This window comes from Xiphias gladius, chromosome 22 (genome assembly GCF_016859285.1).
Source record: "Xiphias gladius isolate SHS-SW01 ecotype Sanya breed wild chromosome 22, ASM1685928v1, whole genome shotgun sequence".
Lineage (NCBI taxonomy): Eukaryota > Metazoa > Chordata > Actinopteri > Istiophoriformes > Xiphiidae > Xiphias > Xiphias gladius.
Window position 1 is genome coordinate 14,565,411 of NC_053421.1, and position 21,813 is coordinate 14,587,223.

The following is a 21,813-nucleotide window of genomic DNA, read 5'->3' on the forward strand; positions in this document are numbered from 1 at the left end:
AATAAGAAAAAAAAACACATTATGACCTAAATATACCATGTAATATACATTTTAAAGAGAAAATGTAGAATGTGGAGGCTACATTTTTGTTCTGCACCCTAACTGGTTCTGGATATGCACACTATCCATTTTTTTTTTTTTTTTGCGATATATTACTTCAAACAATGTACACCCACAGAATTACTCACTAGTGTAATTCAGTGACAGTGGTCACCTCATCAGTTCAAATCTTGATATTTTTCATTTTCAGCCTGGGGAGATCTGACTTATCTAAACTATTGGTTTGGCACAGGGGTTCCCAGCCTGTGAGTCGGGACCCGCCAGGGGTCACAAGCTGAACCCGAAGTGTAATAAGATCATTAAAGAAGTAAATACATTTGTGCTTCACCAAATTATGTTTATTTATTTTGACTTTTCTCAAAACGACTGTTACTGGGTTTTTCTTGTGACATTGTGGCTACTTCTTCAAGCTTCTAAAGATTCTCCCAGCGACATAATCTGAGAGGGACGAATCACTGTCTGGTCGATGAACCCACAACTCAAACAGCAGACGGACAGAGCATAAGCAGCAGTTGCAACGCGGTGTATATTTTGCATCTATTGGCAATTCCAGCTGATCGTTTTCACAGAAATGATGGTCCACACAAATAATTCACCGTGCTCGCCGGCAACATCCACGGATGGTCGGCAGGGGGAACACACGGTATGAAAATAAGAAGAAAAAGGAATGTCCTTTTTCCGCGGCATGTCCCCGAGCGGAGGAGCAGCAGGTGGCTGAATAAAACTTTACCCTGCGCCTTTAACGTGCCAATAAAGACCCGTGAACAACTTTATGCTGGAGGGACGGTCTGGTGAGAAACGTAGGGTTACGCACTGAAGCTTCCGGTGCAGCCGCGGCAGGTATTTTTGGGCGGGGTTTGTACCATAGGTGTTTGAAGAAGGGGTCGGCCTCAGGTGTTTCAGCGTCCTCGGCACCTCGACGACACAGGAAGAGACTCTGTCGCTTCGACTTATCGACTGTACCTATACTTTCCCCCCACCTCCCCACTGATCTAAACACTACGGATTCATAATTTTGCAACACTCTTGGAAAAAGGGGAACGAAGTCACAAGACACAAGCGAGGAGTTGTCTTGGATCCTGTGGAGCGACACTTGGAGTGTTTTTCTGGGAGATGTATTCCGCCAGATATGAGTACGACGTAAGTTCTGTCACATTTCACACTGCGGATTTCACCTATATTTGATGTCATTTTAGGGACACGTTGTTTTTCTCCACAGTGAGACACAATAATTGTTGTTGTTTTTTTTAAAATTATTTATTATGTAGCCAGAGTTTGTTGAGCCTTTAGATCTGAAGCCGATCACCTGTTTTCTTTTGGAGCTGTGTCTAAATGTGTGTGTGTGTGTGTGTGTGTGTGTGTGTGTGTGTGTGTGTGTGTGTGTGTGTGTGCCAAGGTCTTTATTTAACAGTCAGTTTGTTCCGGGCCTCTAGGATCAACACTGAAAGTAGGATGGAGTTTTCCCTCCATTATAAATGTTTGAAGGAATCATTAAACCAGGGCCACTTGACTGGTGTTAAAAATGAGTTCTCTTGTGGTGTTTGCCTCTCGGCCCGTGCTCTGTCACGCAGAGACAGACTTGAGAGTTGAACATTTTGAATTCGATGTCAGCATGAGTGTGGGAGAAGAGGAGGATTGTTTAATTTAATCTACTCTGCCTTCAGAAAGAAAAAAGATATTGTGATGAATAATAGAATATAATATTTAATATAATGTTTTTTCACACACACTATTTTCAGGTTATGCTTCATCTCTTTTAAACCTCGTTTTATTATGCTTTACAGAAAAAAGCTATTTTTTCTAAAATAGGGGGAAAAAGGCTTCATCAGAGTTAGAAGCTACAGCATTTGCTGACTTCACATCAGTGTTTACCTTTTAATTGTTACTTTTAAGTTGAGTTTCTTCATATGTAGAGAAACATCTTAAAGCTGTACTAATTATTTTTATAATTTACCATTCAACACTGCATATTCTGCGATCTGGATCGGGTTATATATTAAGAAGAGCTGATCTCTGCTGTTCTATGCAGAGAGAGGGCTAGAGGCCTATAAAGCCTATAAAGTCAGGCGTACTGTGTAAGTACCAATAGTTGGTAATTACACTTCTAGTTTTGTCTACATTACATTGTTGAATGTATGAAAAACATTTGTGTCCATTTGAAGCTGGTTGAATGTCATTTACTTTGGTATATTCCAAAATATAAACGATATAGTTCATCAGGCAGACTGAGGAAGGGTGTAGTTGGCGGAGTGACAGTCAGACCGCTCTCAGAACCACTCCTGTGTTTCACAGAATAAGTTTGTGTAACTACTGTTCAAAATCTACAGTAGTGTCTCATTTCCTTTAAACCTCACACCAAGGTGTGGTGAGGTATCAGTTGCGCGGCTGCTAGTAGGTAGTTACATTCAGATAGGTAACATTTTAATTCCCACTGGCTGTAGTTGTTGTGCGTATTGACAATAACTATAGGTGTATTTCTTTGTGGAACATGTTGAATTATTATTGAATAAACACACATTTTTCTTGAGTATAATCGTATATAATTTTCTTTAGGCAATAAAAGCTATAAACAGGTTGCCACAGTGATTTATACGGATGTTTAGAGCAACCAAAACAGCCTCTTAATTGTTTTAAAATCACTGCAAACCATAGCTTTTTGTTGTGTAATATTTAAGCAGGCGTTTATTTTAAGTGATAACAGGATGTGAAAACTGCTTAAAGCTTATTTTGCCTACCCTATAAGTCAGATACTCCTGGATCATGCGTACGTGATGTAAATACCAATACAATTTTTGTTGCTACATAGTTTAGTCTTGTTTGAGACTCTATGAAATACCAGCACAGGATGTCGGCAGAAAATGGTAACAGACAGCCAAATGTGAACTTCCTCTGTAAAGGGTCTCATTAATGGTAACAAGGCTTTGGTCGGTGCTGCTCAAATTCACCAGCTCGCTACAACTTCTTTTTGACAGCTTCATGACAACAGTCTTTACCCCTGTGGAAACTAAGAATGTGGGCAAACAGTAACAGGATTCAGAAAAAAAAAAGTTTTTTTTCTTTTTCTATGTAAGTTACAAAGTTGCCATTCCACACCTGTTATCTTTTTCTTTCAGAAAGCTGGGACAGATACTTCTTTTAAATTATATACACTGTATGAGGGAAACTGTTGAAAAATTAACATTTCTTTCTCTTTTTAATATTTGATTACAAACAGACAATGAGGCCAGTCTTAGATGCTGGATCAAATGGGAATACTATGATTAATGTAGTCAATCTGTTTGTGTGGTGACTCAGCAGAGAAATCAGTGAATAATTCTTCAGGCAAGGTCACTTCTCAGCTAACATTTCAAGGGTAGTCATGTTGAAACTGAGCAACAGAGGTGAAGTGAGTGCGGTGCTAGTATCACATCTCTTATTATTGACTCCACTAAATGATACATTCAAAAACAAAACTGGATACAGGTTTAATCTTTAACACGGGCTTTGTGTGCCCTTTAGCTTTAGCTGTAGCCATCTTTGGGTACAGAGTTTGCGTAAAATTAGATAATCAGTGTGCCTCCATGTGCGGGAAGCAACAGAATTGTTCCGCCAGCAGTCTTCCTCAGTTCTTTAGTGAGGGAGATGCAGTAAGGGATGATTTGTCGGCTCATTTTCTCCGAAACCTTCCGCCCAGCTTCACTATGAACGGCAAGGTGGCAGGATGTCATGAGGCTGCAGCACCAGTCTTCCTCATACACAGCTACCTGGCTGATGCTGTAGTGAAAAAAAAGGCTAACTGCTAATGGCTGCTTGAGGCTACTGCCAGGTAAGAGAGTTGTGTAGTTGTTTGTTTACTGCAAGTAAATATGAGAGCACTGAAGCCTAAATTGCATTGACTGGCTGTCCAATTTGATTGGTCGTTTTGGATGCAGTCTCTGGGCTCGTTTGTGTGGATAGGATAGATCAGTGCTGGTGAGTGCGGAGATAGCACATGAGAGCTTTTTAAACGGGAACTCCACTGATTTCACACATCAACGTCTGTTAATAAAGTCTTGAGGAGTACTGCTGCACTAGTATAAAAAGTTGTATAAAGCCTTTTGTGGCTCCAGATAATCTGATAAATTTGGGTTGGGTTGAAGACTACAAGTTTGTAAATTAAAAAAAAAAAATTAAGAAAAAATCTGTGGGCGGAAGTTAGAAAGAAGTGAGTTTACCAGACCTCTGTAGCCCGCTCCTCATCTCTGCTTGAAGCTCAAAGCTTGAGGCTTCATGAGCCACTATTAGCAAAACACACCTGAATCTCTGACTGAACTGTCAGTGGTTGAGTTGCATTGTGGGTACTGCAGGTGCCAGGTTTTGACAAGGAAGAAAAATGAAACAACAATTTTAAATAACTGTCCATTGTGATTCCACCAATGTTATGGGAGTGCAATGCTATAAGGGCGGAGTGCTCTTTTAAGCTGTACCCCAGAGCTAACTCTCGGAAAATGTTCCTAGTATGCTGACAATCTACTTGAGCTGGTGCAGCACCAAGAAATAGACTGCACAGCTGTTTTTTTTTTTTTTTTAGACTCATACAAAAAGTTATAGTCAGTATATCAGAGAGAGAGTATTGGGTTGTACCTGTATGAACAGACAATGACGACTGCGAAAAATGGTTGCTTGTTGTGTATATGCTGTTCACACCCAGTAAAACTAGGGGTTAGAGACTCTCCAGTGGTGTTGCTGCTGCCCTTAAAAGGACGGCAGGACACAACTCTCCCAGGACTATCCCAGTGTCCCAGTAAGCTATGACAGTGTGACAGTGAGCCAGCATGTACAATACAATGAAGCAGCTAAATGGAATTCAGTCATTTATCCTTCATTTTATCATTTACACTTCTTCGCATTTCCTACTGTGACGTGTCCAAACGTCTTCTGCGAAAAGAAGCCCGATATCTCTGCCTGTAATCAGTGTCTGTCGTAGGAGGCACTTGGGACTCTACATCCTCTCCACATCACCAGAGGCAGAGACAGTTTGTTGACGTAATGGGGCAAAGATGAAACAAATTGTTGCGTTAACTCTCACACTGAACTCATATACAGATACAGGTTTGGGGCTATGAGAGAAACGAGCCAAAAAACAGTTTCTTTGGGTAGGACATTCTTTCACTGTAGTGTTGGCTATATTACCATCTATTAAGACAAATTTGGTGGTGGAGAATCTGTACATCAGGAGGAATAGTAAAAACAGCTATTTATTTTACTTAAGGCACTAATAATGTGAAATATTGTTTGCCCGAAGTACTGTATATAAAATAACTGTTTATATATTGGCCCAAATATGATTTTTTTTTTTTTTTTTTTTTTTTTTTTTAATGAGTTTGACTTAAATTTCAATTTAATGTCTTTTCAGTGTGCACTCAGTTCATCTTTATTATTTCCCATTTCTTATGTCGTCCTCTATTATTGTAGATCAACTGAGAACTGATACAAAATAATCCACATGACTAATGTTGTTTGGACTCCGAGCTTTTTAAGTTTTTCCTCCCCTGTGCTCTGTAGCAGCAAAGGGCTGCCGGGCCCTGTGTCTCCTATACTGTTTGTATTTTATTGTTTGTGTACGCGCACCAGTAAATGCAGTCATCAGATAAATAATTACGTACAAAATCAATTTATAGTCATGAAAACAGAAATAATCAAGTTACGTTCCTGTGCCTCAAAGTTATACTTAACATTATGGTAGATCTCTGCTTTAAACACTGACAAGAGACGTGGATTAGTGTGAGCAATCATTGTAAATTAGGACTAGTGCTGAACTTCCATAGTAGCTCTGCTTTAGGGTGAGCCTTTTTATTTTATTTTATTTTATTTTTTTTCATTCTTAAACCACACCTCAGTGGTAGCCTGGTTTCCAATTGTCAGACGGGTTAGTCCACTTAGAATTTCTCTCTAGCAGCTGATTTCAGAATCATTCCGCTTTTCTTCATAATTCAGTTTTGAGAGACAGACAGACAGACAGACACTACTTTTCTACTTTTTAAAATTGGACTCGCAAACTGCCCTGGTATTTAAAAAATGCTACACATATTTTTAAAAGTGGGACAGTATTTCTTTCTAGGAGTGAAGAATGGGATATGATGAAGAGCATGTAATGGTTTTATTAGGCTGTGATCGGGGTGACTAATAGAAAGAGACCCTGGAGCACTCGCTGACCCCATCTCTAATGATTTCCCTCATTCTGGCCCATGATTGCTGTTAAAGATTCCAATTAGAAAGCATGTGTGGAAGCCCGGGCTGGGTAAGAATAGGCCTTAATTTCCATGAGTTATCATCTAGACTCATGTAATTGAGCCCCCATCTTAAGGGGCAGCACATCTGACAAATTGATTTAATACCAAACTGATTCTCCATCCCTAATGGTCTTCTTCCCTCATGGGCTACAGGCGCTGAATTCATTGTGTGTTGATTGCTAAGCGGCCTGAAACCTTTCTCTGTGTCCGCCCAATTTAGAGGGTTCAACAACAGACACACTTACAGTATCGACAGAACACGCACACAGCCTAAAGAAACATGCCCATACCCTCAGTCAGTTCAATTCAGTTCTCATGCAATTTCATAATACACGTTACGTGTACATGGAGGTATTTCTGTGGGAGCTCTATCACATTAACATAACAGGTTTGGCTAGGTTTGCAAAAATACACAAGCTGCCTGTTTGAACTTGTCACTCTTATAAAGTAGTGTAAGGCCTTTCACATCATATTTTTTTCAACATTATGTCAGTTTTCAACATTTTAATCATCACTTAAATACTAAGAAGTAAAACTGCTGTTGATGTTTGATCTTGTTTTACACCATTTAGCAAATTGCCTGTTCCTTTTGTCTCTGTTAGCCCGTAAACATATCAAAGATGTATTAATAAGTCTAGATATGTATGAGGAACAGTGATGCGGTTATCATTTCAGTTACGAGATTAGTGTGTTTACAGTGTTGTTTCTCTAATGTTAATTTTAGAAAATCCCATGTGCAGTATGTCAGCATTTCCAGAATTTCATATAAACGCTCGGTTAGGACCTCATGTTGTTAAAGAGAAGACTGTGGTGTGTGGCTAACAACTGCCATTTAAAGGAAATCATTTATATGTAATGTATACTGTATAACCAAACAAATCTTTTGGAGTTTTCCAACTAAAGACTCTGCATTATTTATCTGTACAGAATTAGAATAAATTGCAGTTTGTTCAGTCAAAAACTGTTATTGATGACCTAATCCTTATAGAATAATTTGAGATCTATTTTAAGGTTTGGGTACAATTTAAGATTAGTGTTTGCAACTGCATTTGATATCTGTTGTAGTTCACATTGTAATCATAGTAAATGTTATCTGCATCCAGAACATGGCATACGTGCTCTATGTTTGAGTCTTCTTTGTTCTTTTTCTGCATAAGGGCCGCAATGGCCACCATGAGCGGATTGACTTCTTAACCAGCAAAGAGAAGGCGTCGTCAAAGCGGAAGACCGGCATTGTCATCGGGGTTCTTCTGGCACTTCTCATCCTTGCAGCCGTTGTAGCGTTCCTCATTTGGCTGTTTGTCTGTAAGTATAATACATAGCTTCCTTCCATTATATCATCCACAATAGAGACTTGAAGTATTGTGCTATGTGTTTCTATGTTTGGCTAAATTAAAAAATTATGGAAATGTTGTGCATTCATTCTTTGGGTATAAATCAAGGTTGTTTTTGATAGAATTAAATGAGAAGTTCAGAGTGTTTACATTGCTAACATCAGAAACTGTAAAGGGAATCATTTCCACTTGCTGTGAAGGCACAGCTCTTTGACATAAGACATTTGGAAGGGCTTGTTTGGACTTTGTAATTTCCCATTAGTGTTAGCCTATTTGACAGCTCTGACTTTCTCCTTTAATATTGTAAATGAGACAAATGTCACCGAGTCCATGGCACAGCTTCCCTGTCATTTATATCTACAGGGTCTGATAAAAAGGCTTCTGAAGTCTTGATAAACAGCCTCTTGATTCAGCTGGCTTTTTTAATTGCTCCGATAGCCAAACTGTCTTTTCAATATGAGATCACACTGTACAACTTTAAAATACTGCTTCAAGGCCTGTTTAAACCCCAAGACTTCTCTTTCATCAGAAGCAGCTATCTTATAGCATTACTTGATCAAACACTTAACTCTCATCTGCCTCTCTCCTCCAAGTTAAAGATGCTGATTCAGGAGCCACCCTTAGTAAGCAGCTTAGACCATCAATACAAGTCTTCAGTGGGCATATGAAGCTGGTTGGTGTACCGTATGACAAGAAGCTGGAGGATACAAACAGTAAAGAGTTTGAGGATTTGGCACGCAACCTGGAGGCAATTGTGAGTTTGACACCAAAAGACGATGACTTTCCTATTTTTGTCCCCTTTTTTTTCATCTACATTGTTTCTTATTAACTATTTTGAGTATAGTATTACACTCAGTTCTCTTCTCTCACTGAGGATTAGCTGTGGATTCTTTTTGGTGTTGTGGTAATGCTTTTTAAATATGCCCCTTTGCAGTGCATAGAAACTGCTGAAGGCAAATTTGTGTGGGTGGAATAAAATGCTATATATTCCCTTTAGTAATTCCCTCGACAGCATCTCCTATCATTGGAGACAGTGGAGATGTTTGTAGCATCACTTAGGAGCATGTTGATAACAAAAGGCCCAGTCAGACCCAATCGAGTGCACATTTTTTCAGTGAAAAGCTACAGAAGTGAGGTTGTTGGGTGAGAATTAGAGTGGAAGTGGTAGACTTGAATTTTAGATGACTAAACGACTGGGGAGGAGCTTTATGATGTACTAGGTTTGCTCTTGCATACAACAAAAGGGACAGCATTTAAAGAATAATTTCAGATCTAGGATGCTGTTGACAATACAGGTACAACTTGTGGGGTACGGCTCCAAGTAAACAATGCTGGGCATGTTTAACCCGTTATCCAGCAACTTTACTCTGCCACTCTAGCACCACCTGTCTGTGGAATCCCTTGAAAATTGTATTTTGTCTCTTCTGTATCTCCTACATGGGATTAGTAAAGTGGAAATGGGTTCATATTTGATGCTGCTGACGTAAAATTTAGAAATGGAAATTTTGAAACTGGTCACGGTCATTTTATTTTATGACAATTGACCACTTTGTCCCTTGAACAATCCCCTTCCTTTACCTCCATGTCACTTTCTGCTTTTATCACTAATCATTTAAATCAAAGCTTTTTGATCAGATGCTCTTTGACTTTGTGTTACCATTCTGTATAGTACTTGCTCTGATGTTAGCTAACACTGTACATGTACAGTATATAGTAGTGACCTGCATTCAAAACCACAAACTGCCTGTATCCTTGTCTGATACAGTTCGTAGCTCAGTGCAGCTGAAGGCAAGACAGTTAATTGAGATTCCCACTGTTGTGTGCTCTGCTGGCAGTTTTTTTTTATGTTAACATGATAATTTGTCTTTAGGCAGACAAGCAGAAATCTTGTACATGCCCTGTTCAGTAAAAATACATTTTTCTCTACGCAGCTCGGGGAAAACTACAAGAAAGATCCATTCCTCGCAAACTACTACACTAGATCGGTGGTCACTGCATTCAGGTACCATTGAGATCTTGAGCTCCTCTAATGTTTTTTATATTGCTGAACAGTCCACTGTAATGCTTGTGAAAACCTAATATAGAAGAGAAACTTTTCATTTAATATTTTATGAAGGAAAATCTTTGTTACACTGACCTGTAAGTGTAAGTGTAACAAAAAGCAAGTAAGTTTCAATCTGTTGCATTTCTTTGCACCTACAAAATTAAGGTTAGGTGTGGTCTGTTGACTTGTGACCATGCTCCGTTATGTGTGTAGCATTGCACTGTAGTGAATTACACTAAAGTGCTGCACTAACAGTGGCTGTAAATTATGACTGCACTGCGCAGGGTGTGGACAGAGCATGCAGCTACTGCTCGATTTTTGCTTTTGTGATTTTTACAGTTATCCAAATCAGCCATGTTCCACTAGCCTTTGCTTCTTTTTAAATGTTGAAGCTTGTTACTGAATGGTCTCTCTATGCTCTTCCTTCCCACCCTCCATCCGTTTCTCACCTGCACCAGTGAGGGAGTGATAGCCTACTACTGGTCCCAGTTTGACATTCCAGTCGAAGACCTGGAGGTCGTGCCGGAGTTCTCTGAGGAGCGGGTGTTGGAGACACTGGAGAATGGCATTAAGGAGCAGCGCGGCATTACAAGCCGCAGGGATATTAAGATCAGTGAAGTCACTGCCTCATGTAGGTACCACCAAGGCCAGATGGGGGGAAGGGGTCAGACCACGGGGCAGACAGATTAGGACAACTGGGTGTTTACTACAGCTGGCTCCAGAATATGACATTTAACTATCAGCAAAAATAAAACACTGAGAATTCAGATCTCAATGAGGTCATTGTCATCTCCTATCAGCATTGGTATTCTGCATGCGTTCTGTTTGTATTATAGGAGCTCGCCATGAGTTGTGCTGATAAGATGATAATAGATAAGCCAGACCTCTCTGCATTTGAGATTGCACTTTTTGTGCCGTTTGCATCGTCTAATGATATTAGCTGGGCCCTGGCCTGGTTTGAGACGGCCATTTTTCTTCTTTCTGTCTTCTCAGCATTCCCATTGCATTTGTCCACATCCTGGCCACCAGCCAAGCGCTGGCCCTGTGACTCAGTTGTTTTGGTCCTCTCTAAAATGATTTCTGTCGGTATGATTTGATGTTGCTGTCCCAGATAGTTAGACAGAGATGTATGAGTTGCTGCTGTAGGGCAAGGTGAGATGGGGCAGAAAGAGCTACACACCATCACCGGTTCCCTTAACCGCAGGGAAATGGAACAGAAAATGTGCAACCCAAATATTTTAGGCTCATGCATCAAATTCTATCAGCCTCCCAACTTTAGTGACCCATTCTTATGTTTCCTCCTGTTTCTCTCCCGCCCTCTCTCTCTGTCTCCAGTCACAGATCCCCGCATGGCCAGGAACCCCAGAGCCAGTGAGTACAGAGTGTCCCATTTCAATCACTCGCAGCTGTAATTTTCCAGATGGCTAGATGCTCACCCTCCTGCCAGTCTGTTACGAATGGCTATCCTGGCCTGTACTGTACATGTGCTGCTCTAGTAAGAGATTGAGAACCCTTTATCGGGCCAGGACGAGTCAGTCACTATGCCCGACACTTTTTTCTTTGACACTTTCTGGTGATTTAATACCTCGGGATGATTAGACCTTATTACGTTACCATATTAGCTGTACTATCCTTACATTAATCTGTCTTTACATACATCTGTAGCATAGAGGATGGAAAAACAGAAGAAGAAGATATAGAATGTGTTGATGATCACATTTTAATTTACCAGCTATAAACCTCTGTTGCTTAGTTTCATCTGCTTGTGTACACTGTATGATCTAACCAGTGTTCTTATTCCCAGCGGAGTGTTTCTACCGCCTGGTGGCTGAAGAAAACGCGAAAAAATTTTCATCTCCAGGGTACCCCACAGGCTACCCCGCCAAGTCTCGGTGTCAGTGGCAAATCCGAGCCTCACGGGGCAAAGCCATATCTGTCAGTTTCCCTTTTTTCCACATCGAGGATGACTGCTCTGATGACTTTGTCTCCATCTATGACTCCTTGAGTCCAGATGATTCTCAGGCCATCACAGAGTAAGTCATGGGGCTGTGAATGTCCAGAGGGTTTAGGAAACATGTTGGCCACAGTAGAAAGTCATATTGGTGCTCTTTAAAGGTTAACTCTTTGATGGATGGATCAGGTTTTACCGCAATACTATTTTCTTGCAGTATGCAGTGCAAGTATTCCTTGCACTAATGCCTCTCTCCGAGAGGAATTTTATTTGAAAGAGAACCAGTAAATTGACTCATTTTTGCTCCAACAGAACTTCAAATTGTGAGACAAATCACATTCTCATTTTGCCTTAAACGTTGGTAGCAGGGTTTGTTTGATAGGGCTCAACCAACATTTATTTAGCCTTGAACATCAGAGGGGGGGGGTGATTATAGCTCTACATGATTCCCAGAGGACAACCACTAGGCATCACTTTTATTTGACTGAAATGTTGCAGAGGGATTTAGGAGTAAAAGCTGTTTTGATGTGGGTGGAAAACATGTTCCACTTCATTCCTTTCACTGCATTTGTGATTACAACTTTTTTATTTATTTATTTTGCTCAGAAGCCTTCAGGGCTGCATGTCCCATTTTATTGTTAACTTGTGAGACCTCAGTGAGATTGAGCTGGCTCAAAAAGACCTCTCCTTTCAAATCTGTGAAGGGTGGAAACCCAAATACTGCTACACAGCTGTGTGTAATTGCACTTTTTCTATGGGGGAGTGGTAAAATTCTGAAACTACAGGCTCCTGAATGCAACATCAGTCGTCGTTGCAGGCAATTTTGACAACTGACAAATAAATATGCATTACCAAGTGATGCAAGTATTTTTATAATGCCATTGAGCAATCAACTTTATCCAAGGTGACATAGGGTTTATGAGAGCCATAATATAATACTCTATAATGACATTATTGTACTGAAGGTAGATGTATTACTGTTCTTGCAGTGTCAGTCACACCTCCATGACTCTGCCGCCAGCAGTGCTGAAACTCTTTGCTAATGTACCTAGTGTTTGACTTTGAAACTCCGCCTAAGCAATTTATATCTAGTGCTGGCACATCTTGCCTTATTTCTTTCTCTACCTCTCTCTGCATATCTATTGATTTTCTCTTCCAAATTATTTTTTCTAGTATTTTAAACTTGTTTGCTGCATTGATGTTTTAGTGCTTCTGACTGAAAGGAATTACAGCTATACTTGAGTTCCCTAAGGGTCGTACATCGTAAAAAACTGTAAAACTCCATTCACTAAATGCATCAGACATTCAGCCTATGCTTCATGGTTGTGTTTACTACAATTTGTTGCAAACACTTATTTCTGATCCTGTAATCGTACCAGATTTGTGCACTATCTTGCTTGACTACTAATCCTTCTCTCACAGGAAGTGTGGTCAGAGGCCCCCCTCCAACCCTCTGCAGGTGTTGTCTTCTGGCAACATCATGCTGATTAACTTGATTACTGACAGTGATGTCCAGAGGCCGGGCTTTGAGGCAGAGTACAAAGCCATCCCCATGTCTCAAGGTAATCAAGTAGACATTCACAGTGCTTAACATCATCCATTTGCCAGCTGTTTTCTATACTATATCTGCAACAGTTCACCTAGATATATTAATACTTAAACCCAATACAAATGATAATGTGCCATGAAAGAGTGTGAATAAATGACCTGTTCTTTCAGTAAAAACCTGTGGTGGTTTCCTCTCTAAGAAAGAAGGAGTCTTCACCTCCCCACTTCACCCCAGCTTCTATCCTCCTTCCATGGACTGCAAGTGGACCATCAAGGTTTGCATTGCTGCTCCTATCCCTAGCCCCCTCCTCTACGTGAAGCCCCTCCACCCATCTCCTCCTCTGCCATCCTTAGCCTGCCATAAGAGGACTGCTGAGGCAGCACCATTGAAGCCAAGCTGTTCAGTACCTCTTCTATCTTCATCTGTCAGACTGCTGTTGCTGCCGCAGTTGTGTGTGTGTGTGTGTGTGTGTGTGTGTGTGTGTGTGTGTGTGTGTGTGTGTGTGTGTGTGTGTGTGTGTGTGTGTGTGTGTACACGTGCATATGCATGCCTAGTCCCTGTTTGGGTGTGTCGCTTGAATGCTTGCATTTACACATGACACAGAGGCATGTCGTGTGTGTAGGTCGAGGAGTGACATGCATGGCAAACAAGGTTCTTATGAACCGATCCCCTCTTCCTCTGTGCTGTAGGTCCCTGATGGGAACAAGGTGAGGGTGACGTTCACCATGTTCCGCATGAAAGAGCCCGGGGTGGACATCCGTGTGTGTCACAAAGACTATGTGGAGGTTATGGGCACCAAGTAAGACTGAAGTCATGTAAATTACATATCTTGTGTGTTTTACATGGCTGTGAGTGTGTGCACTATAGGAAAATTCCAGTTTTATACAACTGAAGTTTTGGCAACATTCCTATCATCAGTAAATACAAAACATTCTTCTCAGTAAGTTGACAAGCTGATAAGTAGTCCGACTGAACCATGAGCAGTCAAGCAAGTAGTCTTGCAGGTTTTAACCAAACCTTCAGGTTGGTCAAATGTATCCGGAAGAGAAAAGAGAGGTGAATGGTAAAACGATGCCTTAAACTGTCCATCACCGTTTACAGACTGACTTCTTGCTTCAACTTTGACCTACTGTATTTGCTGTACACTGTACTGTATTGGCACACAAAGTGTTTTCCTGTTCAGTTACTCACATTCACTTCCAGTTTTACCTCCAAATAGAAAATTTTATATGGCCTAACTAAATTATCTGACAGTTTCTTGCCCCATTAGACTTTGTTTTAGTGATATTGCCCGTTTCCCTAATCCCAGGAATTACTTCAGTGAGAACATTGTGGTCATAACCACTAGAACTACAAAAATGCAACACAAGTTGTAATGAACATTAATTTTTCTCTAAACATTGGTCTTGTGCCGCAGGTATTGTGGAGAAATGTCCTCTTTGGCTCTGACTAGTGACAAAAACGTCCTAGAAGTGAGCTTCCATTCCGATGAGGCCTTTACTGACAAAGGCTTCAGTGCTGAGTACAGCGCATATGATCCCGCAAACCGTGAGTTAAAAGTCGTGTCTGGCACCCACATGGACACAACACTTGGCGAGATGGGTGAAATGTTGCAACATGACAGTGACACTCATAGTCTGCTAATACAGAGCAATACAGGGGGACTAACTGTGCAGTCTGAGACACTACAACACAGTGGCTGACTGACAATCAAGTAGAGCTGTTTTAGTGATAGAGGCTCAGAAACCACAGCAGTGAAACGCAAGAGCTAGACTAATCACTAGAGAGCTTGTTTATTGGGTCCATTTTATTTGCGACTGTCAGTCATGGACACTCCGCTTTCAATACCCTCCGCTCTTTATGGTGTCTCCCGTTTGACTGAAATGGATTTATAATTGCTCTGATCAAAAGGGACAAGCATTGGCCACATGATGGATGTTGTGAACATACAGTGTCACTCCCTCTCGCTCAATTTGTCAATTTGTCTCTCCTTTTTTCTCTGCTCCCTCCCTCTTTGCTCTGTTATGTGAGCAGCTTGCCCCAACAAGTTTGCGTGCGCCTCTGGCATCTGCATTGCCAAGGAGCTGCACTGTGATGGCTGGAACGACTGTGGTGATATGAGCGACGAGATAAAGTGCCGTAAGTTCCCCCTTGACCCAACCACACTTTATCTGTCTTTCCTCCCCTTCTCATTTCTTACTCTCTTTACCATATCCTTCTCCGAGCTCTTTAAAGGAGTAGTCTGCCAGGTTGTGAAATTGGCTTTCTTGCCAAGAGTTGGATGAGTAGATCAATACCACTCTCATATCTGCCTGTGAAATATAAGGCCACGGCAAGCATCCAGTCGGCTTAGTCTAGCGTTAAGAGTAGAAACAGTAGGAAATGGCTATGCTGGCTCTGTCCAAATATAACAAAATCTAAATAGTAAAAACAACATGTTGTGTTTGTTATGGGGTTTTTTTTAATGATACTATTTCACTGTGAGGTTGCCACACTCCAGAAAGACTCTCACTGTGAACAGCCAAGAAATGTCTTGCACACACCAACAGTATTATTACAACTCGTTTTTACACTTTTGTTTTGATACAAATTAAGTAAACTATATATAATGTATAATGAGTGAGCTTTACAGTTGCTGGAAGACAGTTGTTTTTTTTTTTTTTACCACGACGCAGAGCCGAGCTAGCTGTTTCCAGTCTTTGTGCTCAGCAACACTAACTGACTGCTGTCTGCAGCTTCATATTTATGTCATCTAACCCTTTGTTTTGTTGAACATCCCTTTCAAATCACTCATATTTACATCTTCCTCTGTTGCACTATTAAATACATGACATTTCTGTCACCTCAGAGTGTGAAAAGGACCAGTTTGGTTGTGACAATCACTTGTGCAAACCAAGGCTCTGGGTGTGTGATCGCGTCAACGACTGCGGAGACTGGAGCGATGAGAAACAGTGCAGTGAGTATTCCCTTGTCTGTAAGTGCTCTTTAGTGGATACAAACCCTATTTAATGCTATGCTAATTGTGCTAACATTAAAGGAACATCGCTACTAATGCTCTGATCACTGACTCATGGACTGTGTGCAGTCATTATTCTATCAGTAATGGAGTTTGTTTGAAGCCTTTCCCAATTTGTTCAGCATCTGTCCTGATGCTTAATCATGTGTAATACACACAAGAAGAATGGAGACAGATGCTAATGTCCACCGTGGCTGCACCACTAATGTCCTTCTAAAGCTTATTGCCTTGTCTCCTTATTCAAGTGTTCCTCTTTATTTTATCATAATATCCTCGTCACTATGTTTCATTGCCTCCAGGTTGTGAGGAGAATGAGTGGCGCTGTGGGGATGGGGTTTGTATGCCCCAGGATGTTGTGTGTGACAATAAGCGGGACTGTGTAGATGGAAGCGACGAGGCCTCTTGTAAAACCTGTAAGTAGCAGCTTTTGCCTTCCTAGCCATACGCACATTTGAAAATTAGTCATTTATTAGCATGTTACACTAACCATTAAGCATTTAACCTTCACCCAAAGCTCTTTTGACTTTTAGGTTTTACAAAGATGCTGCCCTGGAGACTCAGTTATTCTTAATTCAAAGCATTTTTCATTGTATTGTGTTTTTTGCTCTTTAATTTCCTCCTATTCTCTCCTTCATTCTTTATCAGTTTCCCTTTCACTCACTCAGTGGGTCACACACACACGCGCGCACACGCACGCACACACACACACACAGAGGGCACTCCTGTATTTCCTTTTGATTTTCACTTCTGTGAATAAGGAGGGATATTAGACCTCAACCCCAATCAATACTCCCAATCAATGCAATCTGCTCCTCAATCACTACGCTTTGTGCATTCAAGCCTCGCTTTGAAGCCTCGCTGATTGCATAGTATTTTACTGGTTAGACTTAGCAATGTTCTAACACTTTGACTGAAATACGCTATGTGTTTTGATTATGGGACCTGTCTCCCCCCCACTGTAGCTGTGGGCATCTGCTCTGACTTCAGCTTCAGGTGTAAGAACAAAGAATGTGTCAACAAAGTGAATGCCGAATGTGACCGTGTCAACGACTGCTCTGATAACTCAGACGAGGCCGGCTGTGGTAAGAAATATTTTAATTCCTTTCCCATCTTACACTCAACTTTTAAAAAATTTTGAAACAGCTGAAAGTGGATCTAATCTCTTCAGTGTCATTCAACTAGATTATAGAGGAGCAGGGTTGAAATGTGCGTTGGGCTGTCTGTTAGAAAAGAGCCTCAGGCCTCGGCTGCTTTATTTATTTCATTCTTCTTTGAAAGCAGCTCTTGTCATCTCTGAAGTTGTTGTTTTTTCCTCCATTAGTGCCCCAGGGTGTGTCTGTATTTTTTTTTTTTTTTTTTTTGATCAGCTAATATGCCAGTGTGCCTTATTAGGATTCCAGAGGGTCATAGTACCATTGACAGCCAAGGCCAGCGTCATGATGACTTCAAGTCAACTTCATCTCATTTTCTGACTTATCTCTCTGATCATTCATGCCAGTCTCACCTACTATTTTGCTCTCACCATCCAACGTCCCTCCTTTGTCATTGCATTCTCTGATAAATGTCAGATTGTGGCACTAGGCCTTACAAGCTGAACCGCATCGTGGGAGGGCAGAACGCTGAGCTGGGAGAGTGGCCCTGGCAGGTCAGCCTTCACTTCGTGACCAGTGGGCATGTGTGTGGTGCCTCTATCATCTCTGAGAGGTGGCTTCTTTCAGCTGCCCACTGCTTTGCCACCAGCAACCCAGCGTGAGTCACAGCTTACATATCCACAGGTCTCATAAACATGTACAGATCAAGACTGTACTGTATATACCATGAAATAGATCCCCTCTCATATATTTTGGCTATTAACTGTTATTTCCTTTATATTTTATTATTTATCACATTTTTTAACATTTTTTAGATCTCATTTTTCAGTCGTCTCATATGCAAGAAACAGGACTGTGCACAACAGGGGACGATTTATATACAAATTGCAAAGTCTGAGACAGTTAATTCAGAAAACCTTGGGGGAGGGGATGAATTTGCAATTCATCCATGAAAGCATGCAGCTGTATTCAACAGAGTGCCCTGTAGGTGGAGCACTAACCTTGCTGTTCAACCTGAGCCACTTATGTTTTTATTGAGCAGGGAATGTGTTTTAATTTTACAGATTCACAGCTGGTGTTGATATGTTATACAAAAGTCCATCATTTAATTTTTGGGCATTTTCCAGATTACGTATGGAAGCCACTACAAAGGTTTCCCTTAGTTATATATCATCATAAGTACTCTGCAACTTTGCATGTTTTTGCACATGGTAGGCAAAAGTACCATGAATATTAAAAACAATGCAATATTAAACGTTGTGGCAAATTCTACCTTTGTGAAGCTTACCATAGTTAGTTTTGTTGAGAGGTTTTGGTCATTTTTGAGGCTGTAATTTGTGGTGGTCTAATATTGAATTGCTTCTGACACAGTCTCAGCAGAGAGTAAACCATATAACCTTAAAAGTAGCAAATGTTGCAGGGCTATTGTGTTGAGATGTATTAGATTGCTCAGCATGAATAAGCTGCCTTATTCATGTAAAGAAGCATAACCTTTGCCCCATTATGCTGTACATCCTACCACAGGAACCATGTTGCATCCAACTGGCAGACATACAGTGGCATGCAGGACCAGTACAAGCAGGATGGTGTACAGCGACGCCCATTGAAGAGGATTATATCCCACCCGGATTACAACCAGATGACCTTTGACTATGACATTGCACTGCTGGAGCTCGACGGGCCGCTGCAGTTCACTAACATCATCCAACCCATCTGCCTACCCTCTTCCTCCCACGTCTTCCCTGCAGGCATGTCCTGCTGGGTCACAGGCTGGGGCGCGCTCCGAGAAGGAGGTATTATGCATAAATTGGTGATTCTGTTTAGAACTGTAGTCATTTTTTGTTTTTCACAGTAACTTATTATTATACTAATTTGAATATTTATACTGTTATTCCTCAATTAAGGTTGACCCACTCTACAATTGTTTTTCCTTTTGGCATATCCAACACACATCAAAATTAAGACATCCCACTCCTCCCCCATCCTTTTCACAATAAGCTATTCATCTCTGTCCTTCATCTTCTGTCCCTGTCTGCTTCCTTCTCCTTCCCTTTATCTCTTTCTCATTTCATCCAGTCTTCTTCCTTTCCTTTAATGTCCCTCCCATTTCTTTATCTCTCCCGTCATGACATACTTCTCTTCCGCTCAACCCTCCCTCCCTCCTCTCTCATCTTTTTCTAATCTGCTCTCTTCCATTAAGCCTTCTTCCATATCCATATATCAAGACAGACGTCTGCTCTCCTGGGAAGCCTCTTAAACCTTCATTAGCTAACACTAATCCAGCCCATTAACACCTTTGATGTTGGTGACGAACACAGAGGTCACGTGGCAGAGCGCTGACCCCTTTTGTCGTGCTCTTACAGGTCAAAAGGCACAGCTACTGCAGAAGGCGTCAGTAAAAATCATCAACGACACGGTATGTAACGTGGTCACAGAGGGCCAAGTCACCTCCAGGATGCTCTGCAGTGGATTCTTGGCTGGAGGAGTTGACGCATGCCAGGTGAGACCATGCAACCATGTTCTCCAGAAAAAAATATAAGAAAAAAGGGCTGATATAGATAGGTTTTCACACCCATATAATTATCATGCCCTCACATCCAAACCCAATCTTATAACCGATCACCCCTGACTTTTCTTCCCAGGGTGATTCCGGAGGCCCCCTGGTGTGTTTCGAGGAGAGTGGGAAGTGGTTCCAGGCTGGCATTGTGAGCTGGGGTGAGGGCTGTGCTCGTCGGAACAAGCCCGGTGTCTACTCGCGCATCACCAAGCTGAGAGACTGGATCAAGAAGGAGACAGGGATTTGATGATGCTGTGATGAACAGGGAGGGATACAGAGTGGGGAACAACGTCAGATTGCTAAAAATAATGGAGAAGGAACATTTGAGTCTGATTCAGGACTTCAAGTCTCTCCTAGATGTATTCATGTAGCAGCAGACTGAGGATACTGTTGCATGGACCCAGTTACACAAACCAGTGACTTAAAGTCCTGTATTTGGCTGCCAACCCCCTCTTTTCCACTCACTCACTCACACTCACACATACACTTACACATAAACCTCAGTGACCCACACTTTGTATAGTTTTTAAAGGTGTAAATCAGTGCAGTGTCTTTTACCCTGATCAATAATTTCATGTTTTACTGGTGAATACACCCTGAGTACAAATAGTAAAATATGGATATTCTGGGAATCATTTTTCCAGTATTTGTAAAATGTATCATTTTAGGGTTGATGCAGAATTTGAACATTTTACAGTTTTTAAAGTGTGTTTTTCAGTAATCCCCGAAAATGTAATTGTGTTTTGAAGACTTAGTATTATGTATTTCTCAACAGGTGAGATTCCTTCATCCTGTTGGGCTGCAGTGAATTTTGCACTTTGCCAGTGGGCTCATGTGATAGATAGCTATAAATTTGGGGTTTTATTAATCCAATATCTTTAAGGACTGTAACGCTTGCTTTACACTGTTTACTACAAAACACTCATACTCAGCTGAACGTTTTCCAAAGCGTAGCATAGGTTTTTCAACTGATCAAAGCATTGTTATCTACGTAGCTGTCAGGCAGCCGTCAGTCTCAGTTCTTATCAGTAAAGTATAAATATCGTCTTGCAGAGACAGTTGTTTTACCATGTGATAAAACAGAAGTTTAACAAAAAACAAAAATGAAAGAACAACAAAAAAACGACCAAACATCATGCTCAAATCTATTAAGGGGTATTTTCATATCATACGAAGATAAATGAAAATCAGAAGCTGCCTTGAAGGTATAAAATGAATTAATAAATCTAAAAGCCCATGGTTTGCTTTGGAAAATGGCCAGTAGTAATGTTAAGTATACCAGATTTGTAGCCTGTGGGCTAAAACAGGCAAAAACATTAGCATGGTCCTTGAGGAATTCTGATCTGAGAGTGGAGTAATGCATAAGTTGTTCAAAGTTGTTGATCTGAAGGGGGGTCCTAGATCAGTATTTGTATTATACCTTTACAGATGGCTTTTTCCCAGGTCTCTAGTTAAGCTCAAGGTAATAGAAGTCTTCAGTCGCATACACCTGAGAGCCAAAGCCAACCAATGGGGTTGTCACAAGGTGCCAGAGCAATGCAATGAGTTCATATGCCCGTGAGTTTCCTCTCTTTGGTCACAACCAACTCAATCAACTTTTAAATCCAAGATTTGACTGGATGGGTTTTTTTTTTTTTTTAGTCTGTTTGCCTTCATCTCTTGACTTATCCTGGAAATATTACATCCTGGATAAGCAAACCAAAGATTTGCATAACTATTATTTATTGAAGGGGGGAAAATTAAGCAGAGAAAATTGTTTGGGATATTTCTCACTGTACCTTTTATTAATTCCATAGACTGCTAAACTATGCAAGAGTAAATGTGTATTTTTCAGAAAGCAGGAAGCAAAAACAACTTTTAGAAGATATTTTCATGAGCGCTGTGCACTGTGACTGTGTTTTAGATTATAGACATACTTTATATCCTTTCTTTATATATGTTTGTCTTTTTTTTTTTTTTT

The 21,813-nt window shown here is 40.9% G+C and overlaps 1 protein-coding gene across 1 annotated transcript; it reads left to right on the top strand.

Annotated features, from left to right (window-relative positions):
• The first annotated feature begins 922 nt into the window (after positions 1-922).
• On the top strand, positions 923-21,764 carry zmp:0000001114 (suppressor of tumorigenicity 14 protein homolog). The gene is made up of 19 exons (XM_040116982.1): positions 923-1,200; positions 7,469-7,616; positions 8,239-8,399; positions 9,577-9,647; positions 10,148-10,320; positions 11,025-11,060; positions 11,494-11,722; positions 13,063-13,202; positions 13,360-13,463; positions 13,879-13,988; positions 14,607-14,737; positions 15,224-15,328; positions 16,038-16,145; positions 16,505-16,618; positions 17,168-17,287; positions 17,774-17,954; positions 18,821-19,089; positions 19,660-19,796; positions 19,939-21,764. The coding sequence occupies exons 1-19, from the start codon at positions 1,174-1,176 to the stop codon at positions 20,098-20,100; spliced, it is 2,526 nt and encodes an 841-aa protein (XP_039972916.1). The 5' UTR covers positions 923-1,173; the 3' UTR covers positions 20,101-21,764.
• The last annotated feature ends 49 nt before the right edge of the window (positions 21,765-21,813 follow it).